This window comes from Alosa sapidissima, chromosome 19 (genome assembly GCF_018492685.1).
Source record: "Alosa sapidissima isolate fAloSap1 chromosome 19, fAloSap1.pri, whole genome shotgun sequence".
Lineage (NCBI taxonomy): Eukaryota > Metazoa > Chordata > Actinopteri > Clupeiformes > Clupeidae > Alosa > Alosa sapidissima.
The window spans coordinates 3,383,236-3,410,802 of NC_055975.1; the positions used below are offsets into that span (position 1 = coordinate 3,383,236).

Genomic DNA, 27,567 nt, shown 5'->3' on the forward strand with positions numbered 1-27,567 from the left:
GTATCAAATGTTCAAAGAAGGGGTGCTAGGTGGAGCTGTTGAGCTTTTAGCAAATGAGACAAAATGTTCTCTTTTCTTTTGTGATTGTGCTGCCACCGTGTGATCATTTTGAGCAGTGCAATGTCTACTGAGGCAGAGGTATGCACTCTGTGTCATGTATTTCAGTATTTGAGATTTAGAGACGATCAGACCTGTCAGAATTATGGCTGCAACTGATAAAACTATGCAACATATTAACATATATTGATTAATTCAACACCACTGCCATCAAAAGCCAGCAACAGCTTAGTGAGCTTATGGACATCCTGCCTTAAGCAAATTCATTGCATCCAATTACAAGTGGTGTTACAATCCCAATCCCCACAGTCACCTTAAAGCATTGTGCACATCATAAATAGTCCTGGCTCCCTGGAGAGTAGTACTCCCAGCCCTTGCACTTCACAAATGAGCTCATTAGGGAAAACTAAGTCCCTCCCCATCTCCACACACACACACACACACACACACACACACACACACACACACACAGGCAGGCTCTCAGACTAATCTCTCGCGAGCCACTGAAGAGTTGGAATGCTGCAATGGTCGTGCCAAAACCCCCCACTCCCCCACCACACTAGCCTGCCAACTTCAGGGCACATCAGCTTACTCAAGGAGAGTGCACCCATGCTGACCTCTGTCTTAATCAGACAGACAATAAAGGAAGTTGGGAACTGAACAGGCATGCTTTGGGTCACCTGTGTGGCCAAGTCAGCGCCCCAGTCAGTGTTTATCCCTCAGTCTAAACAAGGGATAACCAGGGATAACAGCCCCGCCACCCTCCATCTAATCAGAGACAAACTCACTGTGGCATGCCATTGTGTAAATAGCATGCCACAGGCCCATGTAACTGGAAGACATTGTCAGAGAGGAATGAAGCGGAGTAATCAAGGATCTTGGACATAGTGTTTATTAAAAGGCCAACTTCATTATGCACTATTGTGACTGATTGCAGTGTGATTGTCAATTTGTATCGGACTGTTTGTCCCTAGCAGGTGTCTGTGACCATGTTTTGGTGTGTGTATCATGGCCAAAAGACAACCAAATATCCAACCGGGGGATAGACACAGATCTTCTCCTTTAGCTTGGGTTACTCTGGCACCTGTCCACACCGCCTCTGGCACACATAGGCTAGATAAAGACTACATGCAGAATCCATCCTGCTATTGAGACATGAACTAAGCTAGCAGATTGTTAACGATCCCTCCAGAACAGTGTACATGGAAAGGAGACTTTTGACATGCCGTCTGTGTTACCTTATGAAACTTACCTGTAATATAAATCCAAACACATACACTTATAGTAGGTCAGAGAGATTAGAAGAATTCAACTGCTACACTTTTGGTCCACTTTCAGCACCAGTGTTTTGATACATCTACCACATTAAAATGAAAGCAGTGGGACTACGCATGCCTGAGAAGTTGCTGTGCTGATTTGTGAGGCATCTTTCTCTGGCTGTGCTGACCTGGCGGTAGGGAATATAGCATCACTATGGTATCAATAAGGTGTAATATTTTCTGTCAACGATATTAGTTACCCCACATAAGTGTGAGGGTGCCTGCTTTGTTTGTGAAAAGATTATCAACAATTATTAAGATATTTCAAAGTGGGCTCTCCAGTCAAAAGGTGTCCTATGTTTGTATCAGGGTAACCAAGTGTCTCCTACAAACTACAATTTCTTTGATGTTGTTATCACTCATAATTATAATCACCCACTCAGGCTGTCTTTTAAATTGCTCTGAGCATGTGGTAATTTGGTGCTTGCTGCTTTTGCACACCATATATAGCTCTGCTAAGGCCTATTGTGTTTGTCACTAGGCAATAGCCTACATGTTATAGAAGACTGTTTTGCTGCTGCTCCAAGTGTGTGTGTGTGTGTGTATGAATGTGTGTACACTACCCCGAGCACATTTAGCATCTTTTTGGATGTTTAGAAAGTAGCTGCAGGCACTTCCTAAACTCTGACTCAGAAAAGGACTTTTATATATTTTTTCATTTGCATGTTTTGCATCTACACCAGTCAAAGGTTTGGGGTCACTTAGAAATTTCTATTCCACTCCATTATAGACAGAATACCAGCTGAGATCAGTTGCATTGTTTTGTTAATCAGGGCAGCAGTTTTCAGATTACATTATGTGCTTACATAATTGCAAAAGGGTTCTCCAATGTTTTCTCAGTTATCCTTTTAAATTGATATCAGATTAGTAAACACAATGTGCCTTTGGAACATTGGATGAATGGTTGCTGATAATGGGCAATGTAGATATTGCATTAAAGCCATCGGCTGATATTGCATTAAATGCATCGGCCATTTCTTTCTACAACAGTCGAGAATTCTTTTGCAATTATGTAATCACATAATGTAATCTGAAAACTGCTGCCCTGAAAAAAACAACAACAGCAATGCACATGATCTCTATCTATAGGTATTCTGTCTATAATGGAGTGGAATAGAACATTTTAAGTGACCCCAAACTTTTGACAGGTAGTGTACATATTAACACTGAAGAAAACCCTGCCTTTGCATGTATTTTTTTTTTTTTTCAGTCAACAAAAGTGCTTGTGACATATAATTTGTAAGTTTGACTTGCAACTGAACATTTAATAGAAATACATAGAAAACACTGGTACATATTGTAACTTGTCATTCAGCCTAAACATAACGGGATGTGATTGGTCCTTATCACCCGGAGAGAAGAAATACTCTTTTCTGATTGGCTGGTGGGGTGGCTATTAATTCTGAATAACAGGACACCGTTCCATATCAATGCTTATGAATGGTAACTATAACAACCATAGTAGGACTACGGTTGCAGGCATCGCAAGAATGGAATCAACTGTAAACAAGCTAACTTTGTAGGGGCAGCCGTGGCCTACTGGTTAGGGTTCCGGGCTTGTAACCGGAGGGTTGCCGGTTCATACCCAGCTCACTGCGCCGGGATTAGTGTGTGCTTCACCTCACTGTGTGTTCACTGTGTGCTGAGTGTGTTTCACTAATTCACGGATTGGGATAAATGCAGAGAGCAAATTTCCCACACGGGATCAAAAGAGTATATATAGTTATACTAACTGTCCATGCTATCGCTGGTATAGGGCCAATGGAAGTTGTACAACAAGCTGAACTTGAGCTTCTTTTTAAACGAAACCGCGTGTTTCCTTTGCTTTACAGTGGCAACCGGATGATAAGCGGGATAACGGCCTTCGAGGTGTGTCCAGTTATACGGAATTAATGGACTCCGGCGGAGGCTGCGCATCGGGGACTTTTTTGCCACTCGCCCTCGTCCATTATTCCGTATAACAGGACACCTCGGCGGCCGTTATCCCTTACAATGTGTGGCCCAGTTGTGGCAGTGAAGAGGGGTTATTTATAGACTAGGCCTACACACTGACACAGGAGGACTTCATTCAGGCTCGCCCACTGTGCCAATATGCGTGTTTGCTTGCATTATAAAATTGGTTGGTTTCTACCTCGAAAAAGTCTCAGGGAGGATTGAGCATAGAATGACTTCATTTGAATGGCATACAAGAAAATCTTGATATCGTTTATGATCATATTTATTTTTATTTTTTTTATAGAAAGGAACTGAACATTAACAAAATAATCAATAAATCCACTGTAGCTCTTAATTGATGCATTCCAGACTTGGATACTATACAACCCACTTTTACAAAACACTTTGGGGGGGAAAAAACTCAACAACCAACAATGTGTTTAGCTTAATGATCCCAGATAACCAGATCTGTAGCAGTAGTAGTAGCGTAGTCCTGAAAATAGACTTGGAAATGCCCTCAGTCACATTGCAGGGAATCCTGCACGACCCTCAGTTTAAAATCCTGTTACTGACTGCCACAGCTTGCAACGTCAGGCTGCTCTTGTTCAACACAGACTTAGAGAGTAGAATGGCAACAGGAGCTATGTTCTTCGGGCAATAGCATGGATCATCAGTTGCTGGAGATCAAGATGAGGTTGTGAGGAGTTACTTGAGTGTCCACCTATTGATTTGGCAAATGATTTTAAACAAACTACTGCGAAGAAAGCAAACAAAACTGCGAAGAAAGTGAACAAAACCAAACAACGCAACATTTTGCCAATGACATTTTTAAGCGACAAGGTTTCTATAAGGATAAACGGTCTCACAGTGCAAAGACATACCAACCCAATTACATCAGCACATATAATTTTACTTCTCTTTTATCGTCAATTTTATTAAATAAAAAGAAAGACTTAGAAGAGATAGAAAATGATTTCCTATAAACTGCTGTAGAATTCGTTAGAATTTGTGTCACACCTCTAAAACATTAGAGTGAAATGTAGAGGAAAGAAAACAAAACACCAAAGAATCAGTATACTTTCCTTATGTAATATTTTTTTCTTCAAAAATAGTTAACAAAAATAGCACTATTCTCTCTCTCTCTCCCTCTCTCTCTCATATATATATATATATATATATATATATATATATATATATATATATATATATATATATATCATTCTACGTTAGTTCTACATACTCTCATTCAAACAAGCATATTACTGCTCCTACTAGGTCGCTGAGTGTTGCCAAAGTTAGCTGGCAAGAAGTGCTTTCTCACTGTCAACACTGACACAAGGTAAAGTAAGAAATAGATTGATAGAGGTATATCAGAAACTGTGTTAGAGTGTGTATGTTCGTGTGGTGTGTGTGTGTGGGACAGTATGTTCACAGCATGGCTTAGAGAATTAAGAGCGAGAAAATGCGGCATGCGGAAAAGGCATGCTTGATTGTCATACAGGAAGAAAGTGAGAATTTGAATATTTGGTTGTGTAGTGATGCAGTGATTTTCAGGTTGGCAGAATAAGAGGTCACTGTTACTCTATGAGTTTACATGTATCTGCGTGAGAGAGTGTTCATACATTCAACTGGTTTAAGTGTCTAAAGTTGTGCATGAGGACTTGGGGTGGTTGTACTTGATGAGTGCTGCTGAAATTGACCAGGTTTGTTACCTTTCAATCACCATCTGTGCTTTCTGTCATCCTACAGAAACCAGTCACCAAGTAGTAGTTGTTACACTGGATAGTACTTGTAATAATCCCCTCCTACCCCTTCCAGAGTATTTGTCTAAATTAGACTAAAAGAAATATTTTTCTTATGACTGTAACAGAGACAAAGGCAAGCCTCAATGTAGCATTCTTTTTAAGATTCACTATAGAGTGTCACTTTTTTCCCATGGCCCTAGCAAAATGTCATCCTCTCTGAACAAAAGTCGTCCCTTGTCTTTTTTATCTGTAGACTTTCTGAGGGCGTGGGGATGGGGTGTTTTATATCAGAGTTGAGGCTGTGGGTAGCTTGGACAACAGAGACGCTGTGCTAATGAGAAACTGTGTGATTACATGAAGTCTCTCTTGGCCCTAAGGCTGTAGACTAGCACTGGGCTGGAAATCCCATCCCATGAGGGTAATTGAAGCCCATTCCCAGGCCCCATCCCACCACAGCACCCCTGGCCCAGAACTCCCTCCTAATGGGATTGAGGACGGTCAAGGTGTGCCTTTGTAAGGTTGGTGAGTAGGGACTGATGAAGGGAGTGTGATGGGATAAAATGGGTCGGTTTTGGACTGGACTTAAGTGAAGTTTGTCTCTGAAGGTTAGCGGGACTCAGAGAAGAAAACCGAGGCATTCAGCGCCTCTCCAGGAACCAGATCTCATTTTGTCGGTTGGCGTGAGCAGGGTTGGTGTATCCGGCAATGATGAAGGTGTCGTTGACGCAGTCGCCAGGTGTATCCAGCACCTCTGACAGGGCCTGGATTTCGTTAACAATCGTTACTTCATTAGTTGCCCCAGTGAAAGGTCTAGTAGAGGGACAGAATTTTTTTTTAATTAAGCAAGAAGAAAACATAACTATGCAGTTATTGCACAAAGAAGGAGTTGTATTCAGCACGATTGGCAGAACTACAGGGCAAAGCAAAACACAATAGACATTGAACTGGTTTGAGATAAGACACTGCATGTATACTATACATATGACCTAGTAGGCCAGTTTTTAATGCCCTTTATGTTTTAAGTGGGTTTAATTGTATGCTGGTTGGTGAAATGTTAATGCCTGGGTGATGCCAGTGTCATCCCCCCACCTGGAGTAGATGATGGCGGCGGGCCACTCCTCAATGACTATGTCCGCGTCATGAGGCTGTGGAGGTTGGGCCTGGTGCTGGTCGGGCAGGTAGTAGGCCACAGTTACGGCGCGCATCAGGTCCCTGCGCATCTCGTCTGTGTGCACCACAGTCACAATGGGCAGCGTCATGCCCAAGTAGTTACCTGTGGGGAGGATGGGATTGACCAATTGAAAAAGTGGGCACATGAACTCGAATGTGGTATGGGCGCTGTAACCAGTTGTGTTACAGTGCCCCCTTAGGACATGTTCTAAATCATTCTGCAGACTGCATTATTTGCTGTCTGTTACATTAGCCTAATTGGTAATAAATGCATTTACCCTGACACATTGTGAAATACCTCACAGTTAGCTAATGTGTGTTCTGGAAAAATATGTATAGGGGTGCTTACCTGCGGAGTTTTGCTGGCAGATGTATCTCATGATCCTCATGAAGCCGTAGCAGATGCTCTGCTCATACGTTTCCTCGGAGACTGTGATGCAGGCCCAATGGGCTTTCTCATAGTGGCGCTTCTCATAGTGCACGTCCCCACACTGTCAGAACACACATACACATACACACACACACACACACACACACAAACAGACAAACACACAATTATAGGCCTAGTCTACGCCCCACCTATTAATCTCAACATATTGTCTATGTCATGGCTATTCGAGTTTAAAATATTCCATATAGCCACCTGTGGTTAGTTGGGAGTCTCCCAACACACATCCCTTAATAAGCACACATTGAGAGATCAGTTTAAACAGAAGTTTAACAGAAATATAATTTATTAAACTACAAACTCTGGTTTACTTACCAGAAACAAAAACAGGGAATATTTTCAGAATAAAAAAGATAAACATTCAAAATTATATGCAGATGCTACAAATGGTTCAAAAGGTGACATAATGCGGTCGGAAAGCTGTGGCACCGCCTAATCTGCCAACAAGCAATTCAAATCACCTTATTTAGGTGTTAAGCTACGATATTATGTGACAGTAAGGTGGCAGGTACGACATAACAATCTCTATTGGCTGGCATGATCAAATTAATTATTAGACATATTGACAATTCATATACAATTTTCATAACTTCATGTGTCATTTTATAATAATGTATCAAATCAATCTTATAATCAAACATAGTATTTCTTTGTAGGTTTCTTATTTTCTTCTCACAGATATGGCTCCAACATACTGGTCCCTAATTGTTAATGCCATAGCAGATAAATTACCAAAATGAAATTCAACAGAGCCAGAATACAAGACCAAATACAAACCAAATATACAGAATTAAATTTCATCACATTGCAATTATCAGTCATCATCCAACATCACAACATTCATCAATGTGAGAAAACATTTGTCATGTTGTGTTTTTACTTTTTATTTTTACATTCCCCATCATCCCCAAAGTTGCATGTGTCTAATGGAAGGGTCCAGTAGGTGTGAATGTGGTGTCACAACGAGGAGTCCGTGGATGTTAAGGATCATTGAGTGTGAATGTGGTGCAAATTGTATGCAAAGATATGTGCTGATGTGTGTGAGCATGCAGTGACATGTGCATGTTTGTCAATTTGTGAATGCGTGCATATTGGTAGGTCCTCAGAGTCTGACAGTCACGCTCTTCAGCTGACTTGTCAGCTTCCAGGAGCAAACAGAGTCTGTTGATACACCTTTGCCCTTTCTTATGAGAGTGAAAGGAGTTGTTCGTAGAGAATGATTGACTTCTGCCTTATCCAAGTTCTCTGCATTTAAGCCGTGTTGCTCATCTTTCAGTTCGGAGGCTGAATTAAGAACTTTGTCTTTCCGACTTCAAAGCAGCACTTTTTGCTTGTGGTAAACACCATGGTATGGTACATTCGTAACAGGTCTTTCCTGCCTCATTGTTCGCAAAAGGATTGCATTTATGCGTCCTTTGGCATTCAGCTGGATCACAAGCTTTTCAGTACAGAAAGTGGCCGATCAAGAAAGATGATGTTTTGATGATCTTGCTTCCTTTGCAACTTTAATTCGGCATGACTACATAAGGCCAAAACAGCAACATGTACTTTAGATGTCATGTCCTGTTCTTGAATTTCCCCTGGGGATCAATAAAGTATCTATCTATCTATCTATCTATCATGGTGGGAACTGGTGTCGTCACACCAGTAATTCTGCGTTTTGAGACTGCATCTTTATTAGGGGTATGATATTTAATGTCTTCAAACTCTGGATGCAGTAACATACTGGATTGAGATTCCAAAAATTCTAAAAGATGTGTGAATCTAACATGTGTTTGTTCTTTGGACTGACTCCTAAGCTGTTGTCTGTCATCTTTCAAGGTGCTTGTACAGAGCCTTGGATACGATCAATTTAAATTCTGATGCAATGTCCAGTTCATCCATGTATCCCAGGGCTTGCACTGCATTGCAACATTCACTAAGGTACAAAGTGAAGTGATTTCCCGTCATCAACTTTACCGGCTGTCCAGTATTCTTGTCCTCTATCAGGTATTTAAAAGCTTGAATGACCGTTTGTTCAGACAGTGGGGCACCATCAAACACTTGCACATATCTCCTAAGCAATAGGGAAAGATTTTGTTGCATAATCATAAGATCAGCAAATTGCTTTTGGACCATTAGACTAAAGCTTTTGGAAGAGCAATTAGGCCTACTGGTCTTCACCTGTGGGCTAGATGAACTTGCGGCAGCTCAAGAGCCACTATGCATGTGCCTTACTGCTCTCTGACGTGCAGTCTTAGGAACTGTAGCCATAGGAGCGAATTTTATGGCTGAGGTGTCATTAAGCATTTTCTGCTTTGCCTGCTTCATAATAGGCATTAGCGTCAGCCTGTCGTTCAACGTTTAATAATAATCACGCTTTAATTGTTGCATCTGCAGCAGCTATTTGTGTTTGCAATTCTGCCTGTTCTGTCTTTAATTTTGAAGTGGCTTCCTCCATCTGTAAGGCGGTTGGCTGGTAAAGCTTTTGAGCAAGCCTTTAGAGCGGCCTTCTTAGCGGCAGCTATTTAAGCCACAGAAGAGGCCTTAAATGACACTGACCCTTTCGACAAATTAGAAATGCTGTCTTTAGGTTCAACTTCTGTTTGCAGACTTTGTTGTTCCTTCTTCCATTTTTAAACTTCTTTCATGAAGTCATTGAAATTCATCAATCGAGGCTCCTTTTCTTCTTCTGATAGGAGTTCTTGCACTGCATTCTGCACATTTTTAAAATCATGACTGCAAGTAATTATGTCTTCATGCACTCATCTACATATTCAATGTTTCTACCTTGTACAAGAAGTCATTTTAGGTCACAATTATCTTTGTAGATTCTTTTAAGTGTTAAAACTCGCAATTTCAGTCCACTGGTAATGTGTTGCTTCACTATTTGCGTTGCATTCCTATTGGTTGCTTTCATTGATTAAAGTTAAATTTCCAGTACTCACAACCGATGCGTTGTTTCTTTATTCAATCAATCGCGTCCTTCCACTTCAGCATTAAACAGCAAAGCTTCAACATTCCTTGCCAGATGATCCATTTAGTCCTTTGTAACTCATCAATTCCTGGTGTAGTTTTCTGACTATTGCGATGGCTATTCCTGCTTAAAATATTCCATATAGTCTTGTCTTCTGACACTCAGCCCTTAATAAGCACGCAGAGAGATGAGTTTAAATAACAGAAACATAATTAATTCAATTTCAAACTCTGGTTTACCAATAACAAACAAAAAAACAAATTACCCAGCCTGACACTGTTAGCATAGCTTAGCATAATTCACTGGAAGGGGATTAAACCAGTTAGCCTACAGCTCCCTTTTAGTCACTTTTTTATTTATATAGCGATTTTAGCAATAGTCTAGCTATAGGCTAACTGGTCTAACCCACTTTCAGTGAATTACGCTAAGCTAGGCTAACAGCGTCAGACTGGGTTATTGCATGCACAGAGAGGAGAAGGGTATGTACCGTCTTATCAAACGCTGGGTTAGATGCAAAAATTGGCAAAAATTTCCCAAAAAGTGGTGTCTTCCTTTAAGGGTTGAATATTCGTGCCATAGTGACGCTTTAAGGAGAAGCTACAATATCATGTCACAGGTAGGTAGCAGGTACATCATAGCAATCTCTGTTGGCTGACATGATCAAGGTAAGTATCAGACATATTGATTCATAACAATTCATTTGAACTTTTTATAACTTTGTCTTTTCATAATAATGTGTCAAATCATATATTTATATTATATTTATTCAGAATTCATATTTATATTATGATAGTCAAAGATAGTATTTCTTTGCAGGTTCCTTCTCTTTTTATCACAAATTCAAAATATCTAAATATGGCTCCAACAGTCGTATGTTTGCCAAAATGGCATTACAAAAAAAATATTTAAAAACTCTGAAATAACTGATTAGTGTAGGTTTGTGACATGTGTGAGTGGGTGGAGCTGTTGGTTCTGAGGTGTTGGCGGTCAATCGGTCATATGAGTATAAGAATTTGAAAGCGTGAGAAAAACAGGGACAAGGACGGAGTGACTGAGTCCTCCTGTAACCTGTGTCCATCCCCTGGGCACCTCCCAAACCCTCTACAGGCTCCTCCTAGGCTAAGCCTATTAGAGCATTTTATTTATACTCAACCTTAACTGGCTTACTGCATGTAACATCTGCATGGTTTAAAGTAAGGACAGGGGTTCCACCTCCTTGGAAGGTGGAAAGTGTATAGGTGCAAAAATCACATCTGACTGTGAGGAGGAAGTCACATTACACGGCTCTTGGCTACTCTAAACTGTGTTTGCAGTTGGGCCTAATAGAATGATATGTTTTCTGTGAAAGACATAGTTTCTAATGCAGTCTGACACCCTCTCATATCTATAGACAAGTCAAAGATTTTATAGTCACAAACTAATCACAGACTAATCAAACTATGACTTTACAAAGAATGGGAATCTTGGAGGGTCACTATTTACAAGTCTGCAAAAAATTGCATGTGCAACATCCCCAGAGTGATATGCATAACAACATCAAATTAGCTCATGCTACGTCTACATTCTAGACATGTGTACAAGAAAGGTGAAAGAAAAGTGTTAAGATGTGTAGAAGTATTTTCAGGCAGATCACTGGGCCACCAAGACTGCCACACTACACTAAACGATTAAGATGACAGGAGCACAGCACAACTCCTTCTAATTTCACTGATTTCATTACGACTTTGGAAATGTAGTCCCCGACTGTGAAATCAGTAGACAATCATATTCTGTAAAACCTGCAATAGTTGCCACGCTGACATGAAATGTGGGGGAAAGGCAAAAGTACAAGGCTGCTGACCCCTCTGATTTTTACAGACCATAAAAGTGATGTTTTGATATAGAGACACTGATTGCAGTGTATGTGAAAGACTGCTACAGAGCTGTATGTGTACACTGGTTTCTTTTTAATGTGACCTAAAGTTGTGTCACCAAAGCACACATACACACACACACACACACACACACACTAGGTAAGCCAGATGTGTTCCCAGGGATCTGATAAGCGGACTAAACACATGAGCAGATGGTGGTTACACACTGCCTTCCCCAAACACTGCTGTTTTTTTAACCAGCTAAACAGCAGACTAGCTCCTTCTCTTTGTGTGTGTAGTGCAAAACACCATAAACAGATGTGTGTCCATACAATCAAAGATGAGTTTGTCATGACAATGATTGAATGCTACTGGGTAGTGTGTTATCCCAGTCAATCCTTACTTTGTAGAGAATGTCTCTTTGTGTAGGTGTGTATGTTTGTGTTTATTTTTACTGTATGTGTGTATGTTTGTTTGTAAGAAAATGTGTGGTTATAAAACAACCTAAGATGCTAGGTGTCAGTATAGGCTAATTAGTATTTTGGATGTTGGTTGGTTGCTTCCCATCTTAGTTGCTCTACACAACTTGAAACTTCTTTTTGCATGTATGCCAGTGTACATGTGTTTGTACCGTGCGTGAGAGAGAGAGAATTTGTGTATGCGTGCAGTTAGTGTACTTGCCTTTTCCTTTCGGCCGATGAGTGTGAACGGGACCTTCTCGCGAGTGTGTGCACCATTGTTGTTGCTGGTGATCTGCTGAATTGGCTGTGCCATGTCTGTAAGAAGAAAGAGCAGCAGATGATAAAAATGGATGCAGTGTACACATGAGCAGTCATAACACACTACAGGAGTCATAACCACATGGCATTCAATATCAACCAGGTCAATGGAACAGAAAAAAAGACACTGAACAAAGCTGTCTTCTCCTGATGGGCTGAAAAGGGTGTCCACTACAGAATAGAACAACAAAGCTTGTACAGTCTGCAGCTTTTAAAACAAATGTCTGGAGCAATCCTAACTTTCTCCTCTGTCAGATCTTTGCGTAGACTGCTGTGAATGAAGCTGAAGTGCTTTCTGACTGTACTTAGCTTATGTAGTCTGTTCCCAAAGAGACAATTAGTACTGCATATAACCTTTTCCAAGTGAGATCAGAAGCTCTTTGTTGGTTGAGTCTCAGCACAGCAGCAAACTTGTGAATACCTGCAAGCCCTTAATGAATGTTCTATAAGGGTTTTTGGAATCAAAGTGCAGAACTCTTCTATTTACACAGTATTTGTAAGGACGTAGAGTTCTGTCCAGCCTGCCTGACCAAATCAGGTCTGGTCGTGAGCCCTTGCCAACTCCCTTGCCAACTCCCTCTGTCCAGCTGACAAGACCCCCCCCCCCAATCTCATCCAATATTACAGCTTACAGTGTACAAGAGTTACACATACTTCATGTGAAGTCATGCCCTCTGTGAACTGTGACATGAATAGTAATTGTTCCATCTGTAACATTGTACAAACTTGAATTTTTATAGTGAAGTACTGCACTGTAGCACAGTAGTAGACTCTACTAGATGAGCTAGGATTACTTTATACTGCTCACTAATGCTCAGTAGGATGTGGAGTGGCGTTAACCAGACTGAAGGAATGGGACTATTGTTATTCTGGTTGATTGCAAGTGAGTGGGCAGAAATCTAAAGTGTCACTCAACTGGCCGTGTTGCTGTTTACGTGAAAGCGGATGCATGCAGGAGTGAGGTGAGCTAACGCGGTAAGAGACCGCAGCCAGGGCTGTAAATCATTGATAAGAGGGGCCGGGGTGAGCCTGGTCTGGTTAAGGGCTGGGGCTGGGTGAGCCACAGCAGAGGGAGACAGGGAGGGCTAGAGAGGGGAAAACTCATCTGGGACAACCACAGCCATCAGACACGCTGCTGAGTACAGGGTAAACCTACACCTTCTGTAGCTGCCACAGGGGCTGGCTTTGGCCAGTACAGGGAAGGGCACACACACACACACACACACACACACACACACACACACACACACACACACACACACGAATGAAAGTCTATGTGCTATGCATGCACATTGACAATACCCGAACACATACTCCTGCATACACACATTCAAACTTGGCTTCAATCTACTGGTTTGCCTCCTGTGCTTAGGGAAGTAACTGTAACTGTATGGGAAGTAATGGTATTCATGCTAAAGAGTGCGTGCCGAAGAGAGCAAACTGAAACAGATGCATATCATTATGTCAGTTTATTATCACCGGTTACACATTCTTCCGTTAAACCACAATGACAAGGGCACACTACTAATGCAGGCTGCAGGCAATTTGGCTAATAAAATTGAAACCGCTGATACGTCTTGCCTTATCACGAAAGATAGACAGAGAAACCAAGAGAGTGAGAGAGTTGTTATGCGGCGTCTGTAAATAACGTGAGTTAGCCATGTGGCCAGACCCCACTCTTATGTAACAGGGGTTGGACTTTTTCTTTACCTTACACTGAGCCCACCCCTGACAAATCCCTTTGTTGACAGCACTGAGCATGTCTGTGTGTGTTGCATGGTCAAGTCCACTTCCCCGACATGACTCACTTGGGCCTGACACAACAAATGCAAAACACTGACCCTGGCAGATCATACAGTATGGGGTTACTTAACTCAGGGGGCTTGCATATGACACATGAAAGATGGAGATGTTGAAAAGAATGAATGGAAATGAATAGAATGGAAAAAGGGAGAAAATGAGTCACTCTTCAGGGACGCCTGCTTGTTATTTCAACTACTCTTAATGCTGTTAAAGGCTTCCTACAGTGTTTCATTCATTGCCAAAGTTTGGCAGACTGCCTCCGCCATGTTCTTTTCTTTAAACTCACATGACTCTCGTAAAGAACAATTATGACCTGGATATTCAAATACCAAGTTGATTAAGGCCCCACGCCCCTCACAGTAATTAGGCTTCACCGATTTTGCAGCAGCAACAATAGCCGCTTTGACGAGTTCTTACAGTAGCCGATGGACTTTGTACCCCAAATGCCTTTTACAAACAAGCTTTGGGTGGTGGAGGTCGTGGTGGGAGCAAAGAGGTTTACTGTACTGTGTGGCTGGCCTACAGTATTTCAGGATTGGATTTGCTGGACAGTGACTCTCTACCCAACCCCCCACTGAGAGCTTTAATCTCCTTGAGTGAGAGACCTGAACCAGCTCAGTGCTTAGCCTGTGGTTTCGGCTCAGCTGGGAGCCTGGGTAACAGCCATGGCTGGATGATACTGTATGAGATGATATACAGTGATGTCTAATAACCTCCAAACTGATAGCACCTCAGAGGCAAAGGTCTGCCCATCCCCACCTATATTTGCAGGAGGCTTCCCCAGGGTTGTGAGGTCAAAGCCTTTAATCAGACAGCCTATAGATGTTGTTGACTACCTATATCCAAACAAACGTGTATGTATTTATATATACATGTAATAGTAATTAGGCCAATATAGTTTAAGTGTGATGTTTGAGTTCAGTTTGTTTTTACTGTGGGTACTGTTGGAAGCTATGTGGTGTGTGGGTCTATCTATTTTTCAACAGTCAACATTGTGATGGTAGTGTGTGGCTTCTCTGACATTATCAGCCTAGCATTTGAAGTAAAGCAAAAGGACCAAGGATTGTTGTACTGCCTGAAGGTTCCTCTAAATATTACTTCTGAATTTTGTGTCAAGCTTTCACAACAACCAACAAGAGTGCAATCTCCCACTCTGCCCTAGGCCCACACACAGCCACATGGCTGTCAAGTGTCATGCCCTCCCCAAACCAAAATGGAGGGGGAAAAAATTAACCCAGAAAACAAAACTCTTATGCTGGTTTGGCCACGGCTTGGGTGGAAGGGAGAGGGATGTCCAGCCCCCTTGAGATTACTGGGATGCAGAGGGACAGCTGCATTCCCATAGCCCCCCCACCGCACACACACACACACACAGACATTATGGGGTTATGCGCACGCATGCACACATATTACCCACACACACTAGGTTCACACATACATTATGTTGACTCAGTCACACACACTTCTACTCGCTTTGGTCTGGTATGAAGCACCACCTTCTCACACCGCAGATGCACTCGTGCTCTGTAAGACCACATTCCATAGCCTCCAAAAGTAGGTTGACTGGGGCAACTCTGCCTTCACCTCACTGCCCTTGCCAGACACCCATCCAGCTTGGTGTCACTGCAAATTGATTTCAAGTCTGACGTGCCGCAAAGAGTTCTGCGTGTCTGGACTAAGGCCATGTGTGAAAGTTGTAGTTTTCGTCATGGTATTGTTATATTGATTTGAGATGGCAAGATTGAGAGGAAATGAATGTGCCTTTTGAAATCACAATGATAATGGCTGAATTGGGATCACATTTCTTTCTTCCTTTTTTGGGAATTTCCATCTTGGTCTGCTTTATGTGTCTGTCACTGCAAAAATAACCGACTCAGGTTGACTTGGGTGATTGACTTACTGTCTATGTGAATGGCACTACGCACAGCACGAGCCTATGTACATACATGTAGGTAGCCCTGTTCTTTTGCATTCTATACTCTTCTCCTGTTAAATCTAGTCATCCTAAATGTGAGACATGTGAGAATGCTGAGACTGTGGAGCAAATCTGGTCAAAGGTCACCAGTTGGACTTGCACTCAAATTCCCAGGACCCCAACCCCCACAACCAAACCCCACCCTTATGGCTGAGTCATGCAGGAAAGTAGGTCAGACAGTCTAGGAGGTTCTGACTGGCTGACGGTTAGGATCACAGGTTACATTCCAGGTACACATACAAACTACTATTAGGTTCCTAATGGTAAGATGTAACCCAAACAGCTGGTTCAAGTGTTATCTATGACTTTGATCATAGTTCAGATAAAGTGATAAACATAGTGTAGTATAGTATGCATTGCTTGTTCTTGACATTTATACATTGCTGTTATAAGGTAACTTTATAGAATCACAACAAATGTAAAACACTGTTACCAGGTCACTTCACAGAATCACACACAACGTGTAATATCAACTGACTTGCCACTGCCAGTGCCAACTGCCTGTGTGTTGACGCTCCTCAACACCTGTCAGAAAGCAAACATGGCTCTCTTACCCTAGTCTTACCTCTCATTACTCACTTGAATGAAGCTGCATTTTTCAGGGTTTTGCATCGGTGTCAGCATGAGTATCTTAAATGTGAGCGTGTTTGTGAGGCACACTAGGCATCGCGTGACTAAGAGCAGACGGCAAGACGACCAAATGGGAGCGTGTCCGTGTGGACGCCTGTCGGGTCCCAGCCCGCTTCCGAATCCCTGGCATTGAAGAACCCAATTTGGCTAATTCCCATCCACCCATGACTCAAGCTGGCATGGCTACATTTCATTAGTGACCATTCTTTCTTCAGTTGGTTTTAAGCAATCAGGAATCTGGAAATCATGTTTTAAAATAAAAAAAAAATTGGTGCAGTAGCTTATAGCTGTAAATGGATGTCATGGAGGCATCTATCTTTGTGTGAACAGCTTCATATTTACTTTACTGTCTGTCGATGCAAAATGATATCCATGGTACAGTTTCCCCCACCCAGACAATGTAAAGCAATTATATCTGGTGCGTGATCAATCTGGTATCATATTATAAGCTCTGTAAAAAGCATCTTAACCAAAATATGTTAAGAAGTCAGAATGATGGGGGTACAGTGTTTATGTTGACACAATCAGCCAAACCTAGCGGTGGAAATAAGAATGGTTTTCTGTACATTGTGACCTATACCATGTTTTGCTTGATAGTAGCCCAATTCAACATAGGCTACAGTCAATAGCTTAGAGACAAATTTGACTAATTTTCTGACTTGGTATATCTGCTACATCAGAATACCAAAGAACAACATTTAAAAGAATGGCTTAAAGCAGGTCACTGTACAAACTAAGGTTCAAATCACTGCTCATTTGCTTAGCAGAAAGTAGGTCGGTCGATAGAACAGGAAATGAACAAGGGGACGGCCAGCGTTATTGTTGTCAAAATGTTGCACGTAGGATTCGCGGTCATGCCCTATATGTGATATGTGCCTCACATCAAGATGTGCCTCATTGCTGTCTGTGCTGGTTCAGCCCACAACACTGAAATACTTTTCGTGGGTGACTTAGCCGATCGTCTACCTCACCGATTGAACACCATGCCCTTAGCTTATGGTTTACCTCCAGGAACCTCCACACGATGTCCTCTCGCCACGTCCTGCCAGTAATGCAGCAGTCTGTCGTTATTCTCGTCCTCATCCATGGTTTCGCCCTCTTCCAAACTCCCGTTCCCGGAGTCGGAGAGCTGGTCCTCCGAGAAAGACTCGAGATCTTCCAGTGTGATCATCCCGTATTGGGATCCCCTGTTGTCCTCGTTTATGCGACTTTCGCCCCCTCCACCATTTAATGGACACCCTCCGCTGTCCATACTTTCTTCGGGTAATGTTTCGTCTCTATGTTTTATTGCGCCACTGATCACAGCGTTTGAACTTAAATAAATAACGTTTAGACTACAATATCGCTATGCTACTAAATATAGCGATTAGGCGTGATGGTAGTCGAAGAGGCGGCGAAAATAGCTGATCGCTATCCAGCCATGCGTTGATTCTCATTTCGATATCTACACAGTGTTCTTATTTTGTATATAGCGAGCACAAGTAACATCTAAACAACGGTGCTGTTTTGTATCTGCTGTGTAAAATCGCAACACTTCGGCGACGCACGTCGGTAGGCTACGTGACGTTTCCAGTGGACTGCTGAACTTGATGTTTATAAGAGCGGATGGGAGACCACGTGACCTAAACTCTTACCCCTCCTTTCTCGAGGAGAGGGGAGAAAAGGTGCACAAAAGCTTCACATACATGTTCAGGTTGTCTAAAAATATTATCTTCGGTATTTGTGAAATGTCCCAAATGTTAATGTTAATGGTATGATCAGTACAGTGATCAGTATCCTACAGTGAGTCTGTTTGTGTTAAAAACAAATAAAAGCACACAAGGAAATACCATCACAAATATTATGCCTTGGGATAATAATTAACCGTATGATATGATATGAAACAATATGAAATATTGGTATACTGTATAGATATAGGCTAGATATAGATAGATTTGTGTTGGGGAAAAATACAGTTGCGTTCTTTTTCCAAGTAGCCTACCACAAATAGCGACCCCTGGCGTTATTATTCTCTCAATGAGAGAACCGATGAACAAGTAAAGAACTGCTTTTGTTGACGCCCATACTTGGGGCACCATAAAGAGCTGGTCAGGACAACTCTTCTCTATTATGGCTATGATGATAAAATGCTTAAACATCCAGAACATTTATGTGAACGAGGCAGGGTAATGACATCCCTAATATCTGACTCAAATAACATTCTTTTTTTTATCTAAGTAATCACATGTGATTGAGTCAGGTTTCTTTATCCAATAGGCTACATCAAGGTATTGCCAAAGATCCTTGATTACTAGCTCCGTTTTAACCCTCTCTGGTATTAGACTCTGTAATTAGAATGTTGTACAAGGTGTCCATAGTACATGGCATTTTAGAATCTTATACATTATTTTATTGGAATGAAAAATCCCTGTGCCGAAGGAAGGATGGAGGATGTTACATTCACTTTATAACATACTACTGCAATTACATAAATTTCATCTCACAATTAAAAATAAATACAAAAATAACTCAAACTTCTACAACCAAATATCTTCAACCAATAACTTAAAGTATTAATGTATTTGAGTGATTTTTGGGCACATGGTGTGTGGCTTTTAGTTGGCCATCTTACTAATTGTGTCGATGGATCGTCTGCCCCATGCATTAGTGTCAGCGTTTGTGAAAGGGGATTGTGCCTGTGTGTGCATCCATCCGTGTGCGTAAGGGACTATGAGCTCAGGGAAGGTTACTAGTGCAGTTTTGACGCAGCCAACTGCCATACAGCCCTGCCTGTCTACCACGTAGAGCTGAAGGGATTATTTACTCTTGATGCAGAACCCAAACACAAGCAGTCTCACACTGAGCTCCTGCAGCATCCACCTGGCAGAGAGAGAGAGAGGAGAGAGATTTTTGTGTATTTGTTGTTGGAAGATTTAAAGAGCCTGTTCAAACAATATTTCTACAGTATTTACTATAGTGATATAGTGTATGTTGTAATATTTCCCGAACTAAACCCATAGAGATATCTTCCAAGCATGTCATTTTCTGCTCACTGCTCGCTCTCTGCTTAAAACATTATGCGGAGATGCAAACTGGTCACTTTTAAGTGAGACTCAGTTTTGTTATGCCAAAATGGGTCACTTGTGTGATTCATGCAAATCCAAAAAAATGTTTTTATAAAGGGTGGGGGTGACCACCCAGCATGTCAGTCAGTAGCCTAGGCCTGCTTCCTATGGCATTTGTGTACCATTCACCCCCACCGCCACTGGTTTACTGACCAACACCCCCAACTTTCGCTGGCTCAACGCCTGCGTCTACTGGTTCCACTTTATTGATCCAATCATCTTTCTCCTTTACTGAGCATGCCCAGTGCATTATCTGCTGTTGCTGGCATGAACATAGTGCAGGCCCCGCAGCCCTGTTTCTGTTTCTCAGTTAGTCTTCACAGAGAGATGGGATCCGATCTGTTTCTTTCTGTCTGCCTGCCCATCATTCACTCCATCTATTTCTTCATCTCTCCTGTCAGTCTGTATTTGCCTATATATCAGTGTTTCCCACAGAATTGAATTCTATTTGTGGTGGTTTGCAGAATATACTTGAATGCAACAGTTTTTAACAAATTAGCGCAGTGTGGTTATGATGCTAACTAGCTTTAAGCACAATTCAGTACAACCTGAAAAATCTGGTGCTGGTCAATGTTGATATTGTGGTGGGCCGCCACAAATAAGTCAATGTATGGGAAACACTGGACATGCAGAAGTGTCCCTAGATGAAGGAGCCCATTGATGGTTAAGATAAAAACAGACAAGGTGGGTTTGTACTGGGAATCCCTTTCCCATCATTTGCTTGTCAAATATTTCCGGCGTCCCTAAATGTCACGTCCCTGAGCAAGTCCGCAGGTGAAAAGGCATATCTGATGATCAGTCTGTGTGATCCTGCGCCAGTGTTCCCCCTGCCTGCCTGTGGCTACCTGCAGCGAGGGCCGGGACACCTCAATCTCTCCCCTTTTTTAATCTCAATCCTAATCTTCCTCTGACCGCTAAACACACCCACCTTTGTCCCTTGCCAAAAAAGCTAAGCGCCCATGGTAGGCACCGGCAGTGCACCTGGTTGCAGAGTGAGTACAATTCCAGCCCATGCTGAGCCGCATATGGTACTGTGTTAGTGACGTCTGTCCTCGGCTCTGCACTAATTTTTTTTTTCTATTTCCAGCTGCATTGCTTCTCAGAAGTAAGGCCCTCAGGGCCAACAGTTGTTTGGCAACATTTACCACATACTTCTTTTTTTCGTACATTATTTGAAAATGTATTTAATAACTCTTTTTTTATGATTATTTTAAACCGAGCATCAGCATCAAGTCTGAAATCAGAATTGTATCTACCAGTAGTTTCAGTTGTCATCACACAGTGTCATCGCCATCATATGCATAACTATGAAAATATAGATAGAATGTCCTCCTGGAATGTTATTTCTGATTTCTGTCTGTGTATGTAGATTGTTATGACTGTGCTATCATCTGTATTTAGACTGTGATAAGACTGACTTTCATATCTCGTGTTTGTTTTTGTTTATTTGTGTGTGTGTGTCCATTTGTCACTCAGTTCATCTTCATTTGTCAGCATGCCTGGATGCTTTTTTTTTGGTTGTTTAAAATCTGTGTTGATGTGTCTCATTTCTCATGAAATTCCAGATATCTGAATGTTTACCCTCAATTTTATTTCTGATTCTAAAAGAACACCTTGAGGTTTTACCTGAGGGTGTTTAGGTTTGGATTTCCTCTCCAGTTTCATGCAGACATCTTGCTATTTAGACATAGGTACCCGGGTAATGATGAAGATGAAGTTGAGGATTTGGACATTGAAAGGATGCTGTAGAGGTATAGATATTACAAAGCCGCGTGCAGCGTGACGCTCTTAGAAGTATGGTAATATGACAATTTCTCCCTGAAGTATTTTGGGAGGGCAGGTTTTATTTTGATGGAATTGGCTGTGCTACAACTTCTTTTTAATTTTGGCTTTTGATAAAGCGTATGAGTGTAAGGTTATATTATCTGAGAGACAACTGGTATTTGGACTGCTGTAACATTGCATTATTCTGTCATATGATTAATGAACTACTACTCTGGCAAGAAAATACCACCCACAGGGTTGTGTTTGGAACACTGAAAACGCATATAAAGAATCGCAATTATGGCTATTGACGTAACCATAATTCATAATCATTTAAACATACTGTAACTGTTCTTATAATCACGATTATCTCCTAACAGAAGCCACCTGCTTTATTTGGGCAAATTATGTGAATATTTCAAATGACGAGTACTATGCGAGTCTTTGTTGATCTGTTGTAGGATGCCCTGGCTTTTACAGAGCACCAGATGAGCTGTGCACATTTGAGTCACCATAACTATAAATAAAATTCTCCCACGAACGTGTGACTGACTGTGTATGTGTATGTGTATGTGTGTCTGTGTGTGGATGGGGGCGGTTGTATTGCAGAGTAGTAACCTAATCATTCACCTATAACAATCCCTGCCACCCTAAAATCATGCAAAATGTCTAAACACGAGAGGTGCACGGGGCTCTATTTGTTTGTGTTTTTGTATGAAAGTGAGAAAGAGAAAGTCCTCAGAGGGTTGATTTAATTTTACCCAGTAATCTTCTTATGTAATGATTGGTAGGAAAGCCTATTTCTGCTTCAACTGGCTGCTTCGTCCGTGACTCAGAGTGGTTGAACGGAGACAAGCTTTATGAAACAAAAAATAATGGCTCCCCACAATTCATTTCAGGACTTCATTAACTACAATGGCCCATTACTCGATTGACATCCATCAGTGCAATGGCATCCCTCTTGTGTTGCTCAAGAAAGGCTCATGTGATGACTGTCAGGGCTTAATTAATGTTGCTGATATGGAAAGTGCTGCCATATGGAAGCAACGAGTTTAACGAGTTTGTACTGCTACCCATTCGAAATAAGCTTTTGGAGTTTGGAAATGCGCCTTTGTATTTCAGAAACTTTAAAGGTGCTCTAAGCGATGTTATGCAGTTTTTTGTCACATACTGCAAACATCACCTCACCATCTGCTAACTGCCTGTGCTCTGAATACACTGTAAAAAAACACGGTCTCAATAGACAGCCACACTTCAAAAATGGCAAGAAAAACAACTTGCTTCACCCTGGACCATAGAAACATAAACTGTTCCAGCCAATTATCGACAAGATGCACGTTTAGGACCGTTTCAATTGCACAGGAGGGAGGGGGAGGGAGTAGCGAGCTAGCTCTCTGTTTTGTTTGAATGTTGACAGAAGTGACGTTACCCAACATCGCTTAGGGTACCTTTAAATAAAATATAACTAAAAAGACAACATTAACAAAATAATCTACCTACCTACACATTTATCTAGTTCTTTGCCAGCTCTGCTAAATGAGCTGGAATCATGCTGGACATCCCAATCCTTTTCTGAGCTGCTGAACACACTGATATATTAGAAGTTCTGTGCTCTTGTGGACAGATTGGTAAAGGTCAATGGACTTAACAGGTGTTATTTGATTCTTATCTGATATACCCCAAAACGCTTATCATATATCATTCAGTTAAGAACTTGGGCCACGATTGACGACATCACGAGATCATGTGCCTGTGATGGTGGAGGATCAGTAGAGTCTAAGAGTGCTCGATTATGGTAAAAATCTTAATCATGATTGTTTTGGTCAATATTGAGATCACGATTATTAAACAAGGTTACTTTATCATTATCATGATTATCCATTTTCTAGAATTTAAAAAAATAAACAGTGAATTAAATTGAATTTAATTATAATTCAACCGAAAAACAAATAAAAAATAACACAACAGTTACCACTGTAAAGCAAAGGGATTGCGCTGGATTTATAACTCAAGACGGAATGCAGCAAAATTATTTTAGTATTTTGATTATGCTGTTTTCATAATCAGTGGAAGGCATACAGTAATTGACAACTTACGGATTTAAGTTGATTAATTGCACAGCCCTAGTATGAAGTATCCTCCACAGAACCACAAAATATATACACACACACATATATATATATATATATATATATACATTCTTCGAGTTCAAGGTTGCATTTAAAGAAAACAACTTTTTGTATTATAAAACATCTTGCCATTAATAACAACAAGTCCATTCTCGACCTATATTCTATCTCAACATATATCCTATATTCCATATACCAGAGTCTATTTTTCTATATACCTTGGCCATAGTGAGTGACATAGACAGACTTTTGTAAACATAATTATGTTGACCTGAAAGTGGTTATCTGGTGAGCTATCTGTCAATACATGATAATTGCAGTTATGAAACCCTGGTGCTTCTAGTCCCCCATTTCTTGAACAGATGGCTGAATCCAAAGTAGACATCTTTTTATTTTATTTTGTGTTTGGCTTTGTGAGGGCCCTTTGTGAAGTGCTTTTCTTCTTTGCTCTGTCTGAAATGGGAGCACCTCAATAAAGGACAGTGCTCCAGTGCATTATGCAGAGGTAAATTGTCCCTGAAAAATGTACACTTCCTCATCTCCCGCTGTTTTTGTCATCCACAGGTCCTGGAGAGGTTCACGGCACGTCTGACCCAGTTGCGGCTGCTGTCTAATCGTGACCTCTGCTCTCTCACCAAATATCAACTCATCCTGGCCCGCCAGCAGTTTCGTAGCAACCCGCCAACACATGTCCAGGTACAGGTCCTACCTTGCAACCAAACCCTACAATGACATTGTAGCATCAGCCATATCAGCATCAGCCACAGGTTGTTGAATTAAATTACAGAAATAATATAATCTATTGCAACATGTGTAGCTTTATTAAATATATATATATATATATATATATATATATATATATATATATATGCGTATTTTGTTATTCTGTATTTCACAGTGCTTGGACTTAGAGACTTTTCCTTAAACACTATTTTCACACTATTTTCACCACACTCGGTCACATGAAATAAATCTATGCATTAGATCCTATCTGAATGGGTATTTTTATTGAACCATAAGATGTAAATGGTGACAACTTAGCTTGAGTTTGTTTCAAACTTCAGTCACTGATAAGTGTTTACATGCAGGAAACTACCTTTTGTATTGGAGTCGGACAGTTAAATAATGTACTGTATATTGTCAAAACCAAGTGCTCTTTAACAGAACTGATGTTGTTCAATGTTACTGATTGTCAATATCCTACAGTACAGTCACCGTTAATATACCCCTACAGTATTCATGCATTATTGTGTTATTACCATTATATATGAGATGTATTACTGTGTGTTCTATACAGGGGGCCCAGCATGGTGCAATAGAAGGGGACTTTGCCTTGAGCATCAGCCTCTACCACGGCTATGAGCTGCTCATGCAGATGGGTCTGCGTTCACTTTTCCTCTTCATACAAGGCATCATGGGAGGAGCTAAAGGTAGCAGCAGGAAGCAGTGGGATCTGAGGGCCTTGTCTGTTATAGGATAGGTTAAAGAAATAAGTAAGCTACACATTTACATGCCCATGGATGACTTGTTAAAATGTAGTTACTAATGGCTGCTAATGTATAAATGTATACGGTCATGGTGTTAATGTCTTGCAAAAAAAAAGTTCCATTCCTGTTTTTCTCTCATATTATCCTGCCTCTCTCATTCTTTGTCTCTCATGGCAACCCTTTCTCTCTCTGTGTGTGTGTGTGTGTGTGTGTGTGTGTGTGTGTGTGTGTGTAATATTACAGAGACATCTCGAGCTAGAAATGAGCTTCAGAGAAATATCGATTTTATGGACCTGTACAAGGAGATGGAAGCCATGTTTCAGAAACCTACCGCTGGTACTTCATCACCACATTTGATGATAAAGAATTACAGTTTGAAGATGTATGGCCTCTTGTCAGTGTCTTTGCAAGCTTTATTCATGCTGTCTTGTTGCAGGGCCTGAGGAACCGTTCTTCTACACCCATCCAAAACTGCAGAAACTTGATGAGGTGGTGCAGCAGCACTTTCAGTCATGGTCACAAAACTCAGGCAAGTAGCTCTATCAGTTTAATGGTGTCATGGTGTGAAGAATTCAGAAGCTTCCCCTATTCCAGATTTTTTTTTTAATTGTGTTTGCATATTCCTTGTCTTGTTGGTAATGAATGTTTGCCATTTTCCTTGTCATTTTCCTACTAAGTGTTTTTTTGTTCATATTGCATGTAAGGAAAGATTCCAAATTGCACACTTTGTGTGTCTTATTTGTGCATGTTGTGTATGATGATGTTTAGCAGGCCCTAAGGGAGCAGACCAGGAGGAGAGTACCCGTGTGATGATCTTCTCGTCCTTCAGAGAGAGTGTGCAGGAGATCGCCAACATTCTTAGCCGCCACCAGCCCCTCATCAAGGTCATGACCTTCATGGGCCAGGCCTCAGCCGGCAAAGGGGTGCGAGGGTTCACACAGAAGGAGCAGCTAGCGGTACACATCAGTTTTTATTTCTTACCTTCTTACCAGTAGACACTGACCCAGAGACCATTCTGAATTAGTCCTTAATTGCTGAGGCTGTGTACCTTTATGCCTTTTCCCCTTGATGTTCTTTCAACATTTTTGTACTGTTCTTAATTTGTTCTTAAATAATTTTCTTTTCAAATTCAGCTCCTTTAGAGATTGCACACAAAATCACTGGAATAAGAATGGCATTTCTTCTGCTTAATATGTCCTTGGATTATTTAGAGCAAACCACCTTTTAAGTCCTACTTAATAGAATACCGAAGTGTGACGTTCCATTTCCATGACTGCAATGTCATTGGATCTAAACAAACTTTCGAAGTGGCATCAACAGCATCGCATTTAGACACGTGGCATCGTTTCTACCTCATAAATTGTTTTTAAATGTAGGCTATAGCCATTAAACATGTTTTACCTGCTAGGCAGTTGCTTAGCCACATAACACAGATTCCCTGTCAGGTGTAATAGTAAGAAACAAAATCCCAGTGGATATTTTACGTCTTATCAAATGCTGATGACTGTTAAAAATGACGTTTTTGCCTCAAAAATAAAGCCAAGACACGTCCGTGAATTTAAGGATTTTAACTGCATGCTGTGAAGTTATGCCCACATTTTACGGAGGAAAACCCATGCTAAAATAAAACTCTAGTCACAAATTGGTATGAATATATGTTGTATGTGATTCCTACAGTGTAAAAAAATATATACTAATGTCTTAGAAACGTTGTAAAATGATTTAAATAGATAAGAAAGCCACCTCTATGGTCACTACTATGGTTAGATTGATTTGTTTAGATCCAGTGAAATGGCTGCCTTGACAACGCTATGTCATGGCTTCTGCCTTGACAACGCTATGTCATGGCTTTGATACTCTGCAGCCGTGGCCTACTGGTTAGCACCTTGGACCTGTAACAGGAGGGTTGCCGGTTTGAACCCTGACCAGTAGGCACGGCTGAAGTGCCCTTGAGCAAGGCACCTAACCCCTCACTGCTCCCCGAGCGCCGCTGTTGATGCAGGCAGCTAACTGCGCCAGGATTAGTGTGTGCTTCTCCTCACTGTGTGTTCACTGTGTGCTGAGTGTGTTTCACTAATTCACGGATTGGGATAAATGCAGAGACCAAATTTCCCTCACGGGATCAAAAGAGTATATATACTATACTATACTATACTATATTAGAGTGTTTTTTTCTAATCAGCTCATCTGGAGGCTTTGGGACCTGTGCCCTTTTTCTACAGACAGTATGTATTGTTTTTTTTCCTTCTTTTTGGCAGACTACAAACGTGTTAAGCGTGATCCATTAAAGCACTTCAGTTTGTATGAAATCTTTGGACACCAGAGATGTGTTTTTATATGTGTGCACTGCACCTGCAGAATACATGTGATGTGTTTTAGACATGGTTTCAGACACGCATGTCATCTGTGTGTG

The 27,567-nt window shown here is 41.2% G+C and overlaps 2 protein-coding genes across 12 annotated transcripts in view; one reads left to right on the forward strand and one right to left on the reverse strand.

Moving 5' to 3' along the window:
- fancm (FA complementation group M) overlaps positions 1–27,567 on the forward strand; it is a 57,734-nt gene that overhangs the window by 2,239 nt on the left and 27,928 nt on the right. For 10 of the 11 annotated variants that reach the window (XR_006025314.1, XR_006025315.1, XM_042071443.1 and 7 more), the window contains exons 5-9: positions 24,232–24,363; positions 24,965–25,097; positions 25,398–25,490; positions 25,591–25,683; positions 25,923–26,110. Coding sequence is in view for 9 of the 11 variants with exons in the window: in XM_042071443.1 (XP_041927377.1) it covers positions 24,232–24,363; positions 24,965–25,097; positions 25,398–25,490; positions 25,591–25,683; positions 25,923–26,110 (639 nt within the window). In the remaining 2 variants the exon portion in view is untranslated. The remainder of the gene's footprint in view (positions 1–24,231; positions 24,364–24,964; positions 25,098–25,397; positions 25,491–25,590; positions 25,684–25,922; positions 26,111–27,567) is intronic. The other variant, XM_042071444.1, reaches the window with a different exon arrangement.
- Positions 4,499–18,254, reverse strand: soul3 (heme-binding protein soul3). Its single transcript, XM_042071453.1, has 5 exons — positions 17,676–18,254; positions 12,165–12,259; positions 6,576–6,717; positions 6,146–6,329; positions 4,499–5,866 (listed from the first exon to the last, which is right to left on the reverse strand). Exons 1-5 carry the CDS (start codon positions 17,920–17,922, stop codon positions 5,695–5,697), a joined length of 840 nt encoding a protein of 279 aa, XP_041927387.1. The 5' UTR covers positions 17,923–18,254; the 3' UTR covers positions 4,499–5,694.

Bases quoted from the DNA above. Each gene is read 5' to 3' on its own strand.
- soul3 (XM_042071453.1), bottom strand. From the start codon at position 17,922: ATGGACAGCGGAGGGTGTCCATTAAATGGTGGAGGGGGCGAAAGTCGC. The intron at 12,260-17,675 runs GTAAACCATAAG...TTCTTCTTACAG, and splicing joins TCGTGTGGAGGTTCCTGGAG to ACATGGCACAGCCAATTCAG. The intron at 5,867-6,145 runs GTGGGGGGATGA...TCCCTCTACTAG, and splicing joins GCCGCCATCATCTACTCCAG to ACCTTTCACTGGGGCAACTA.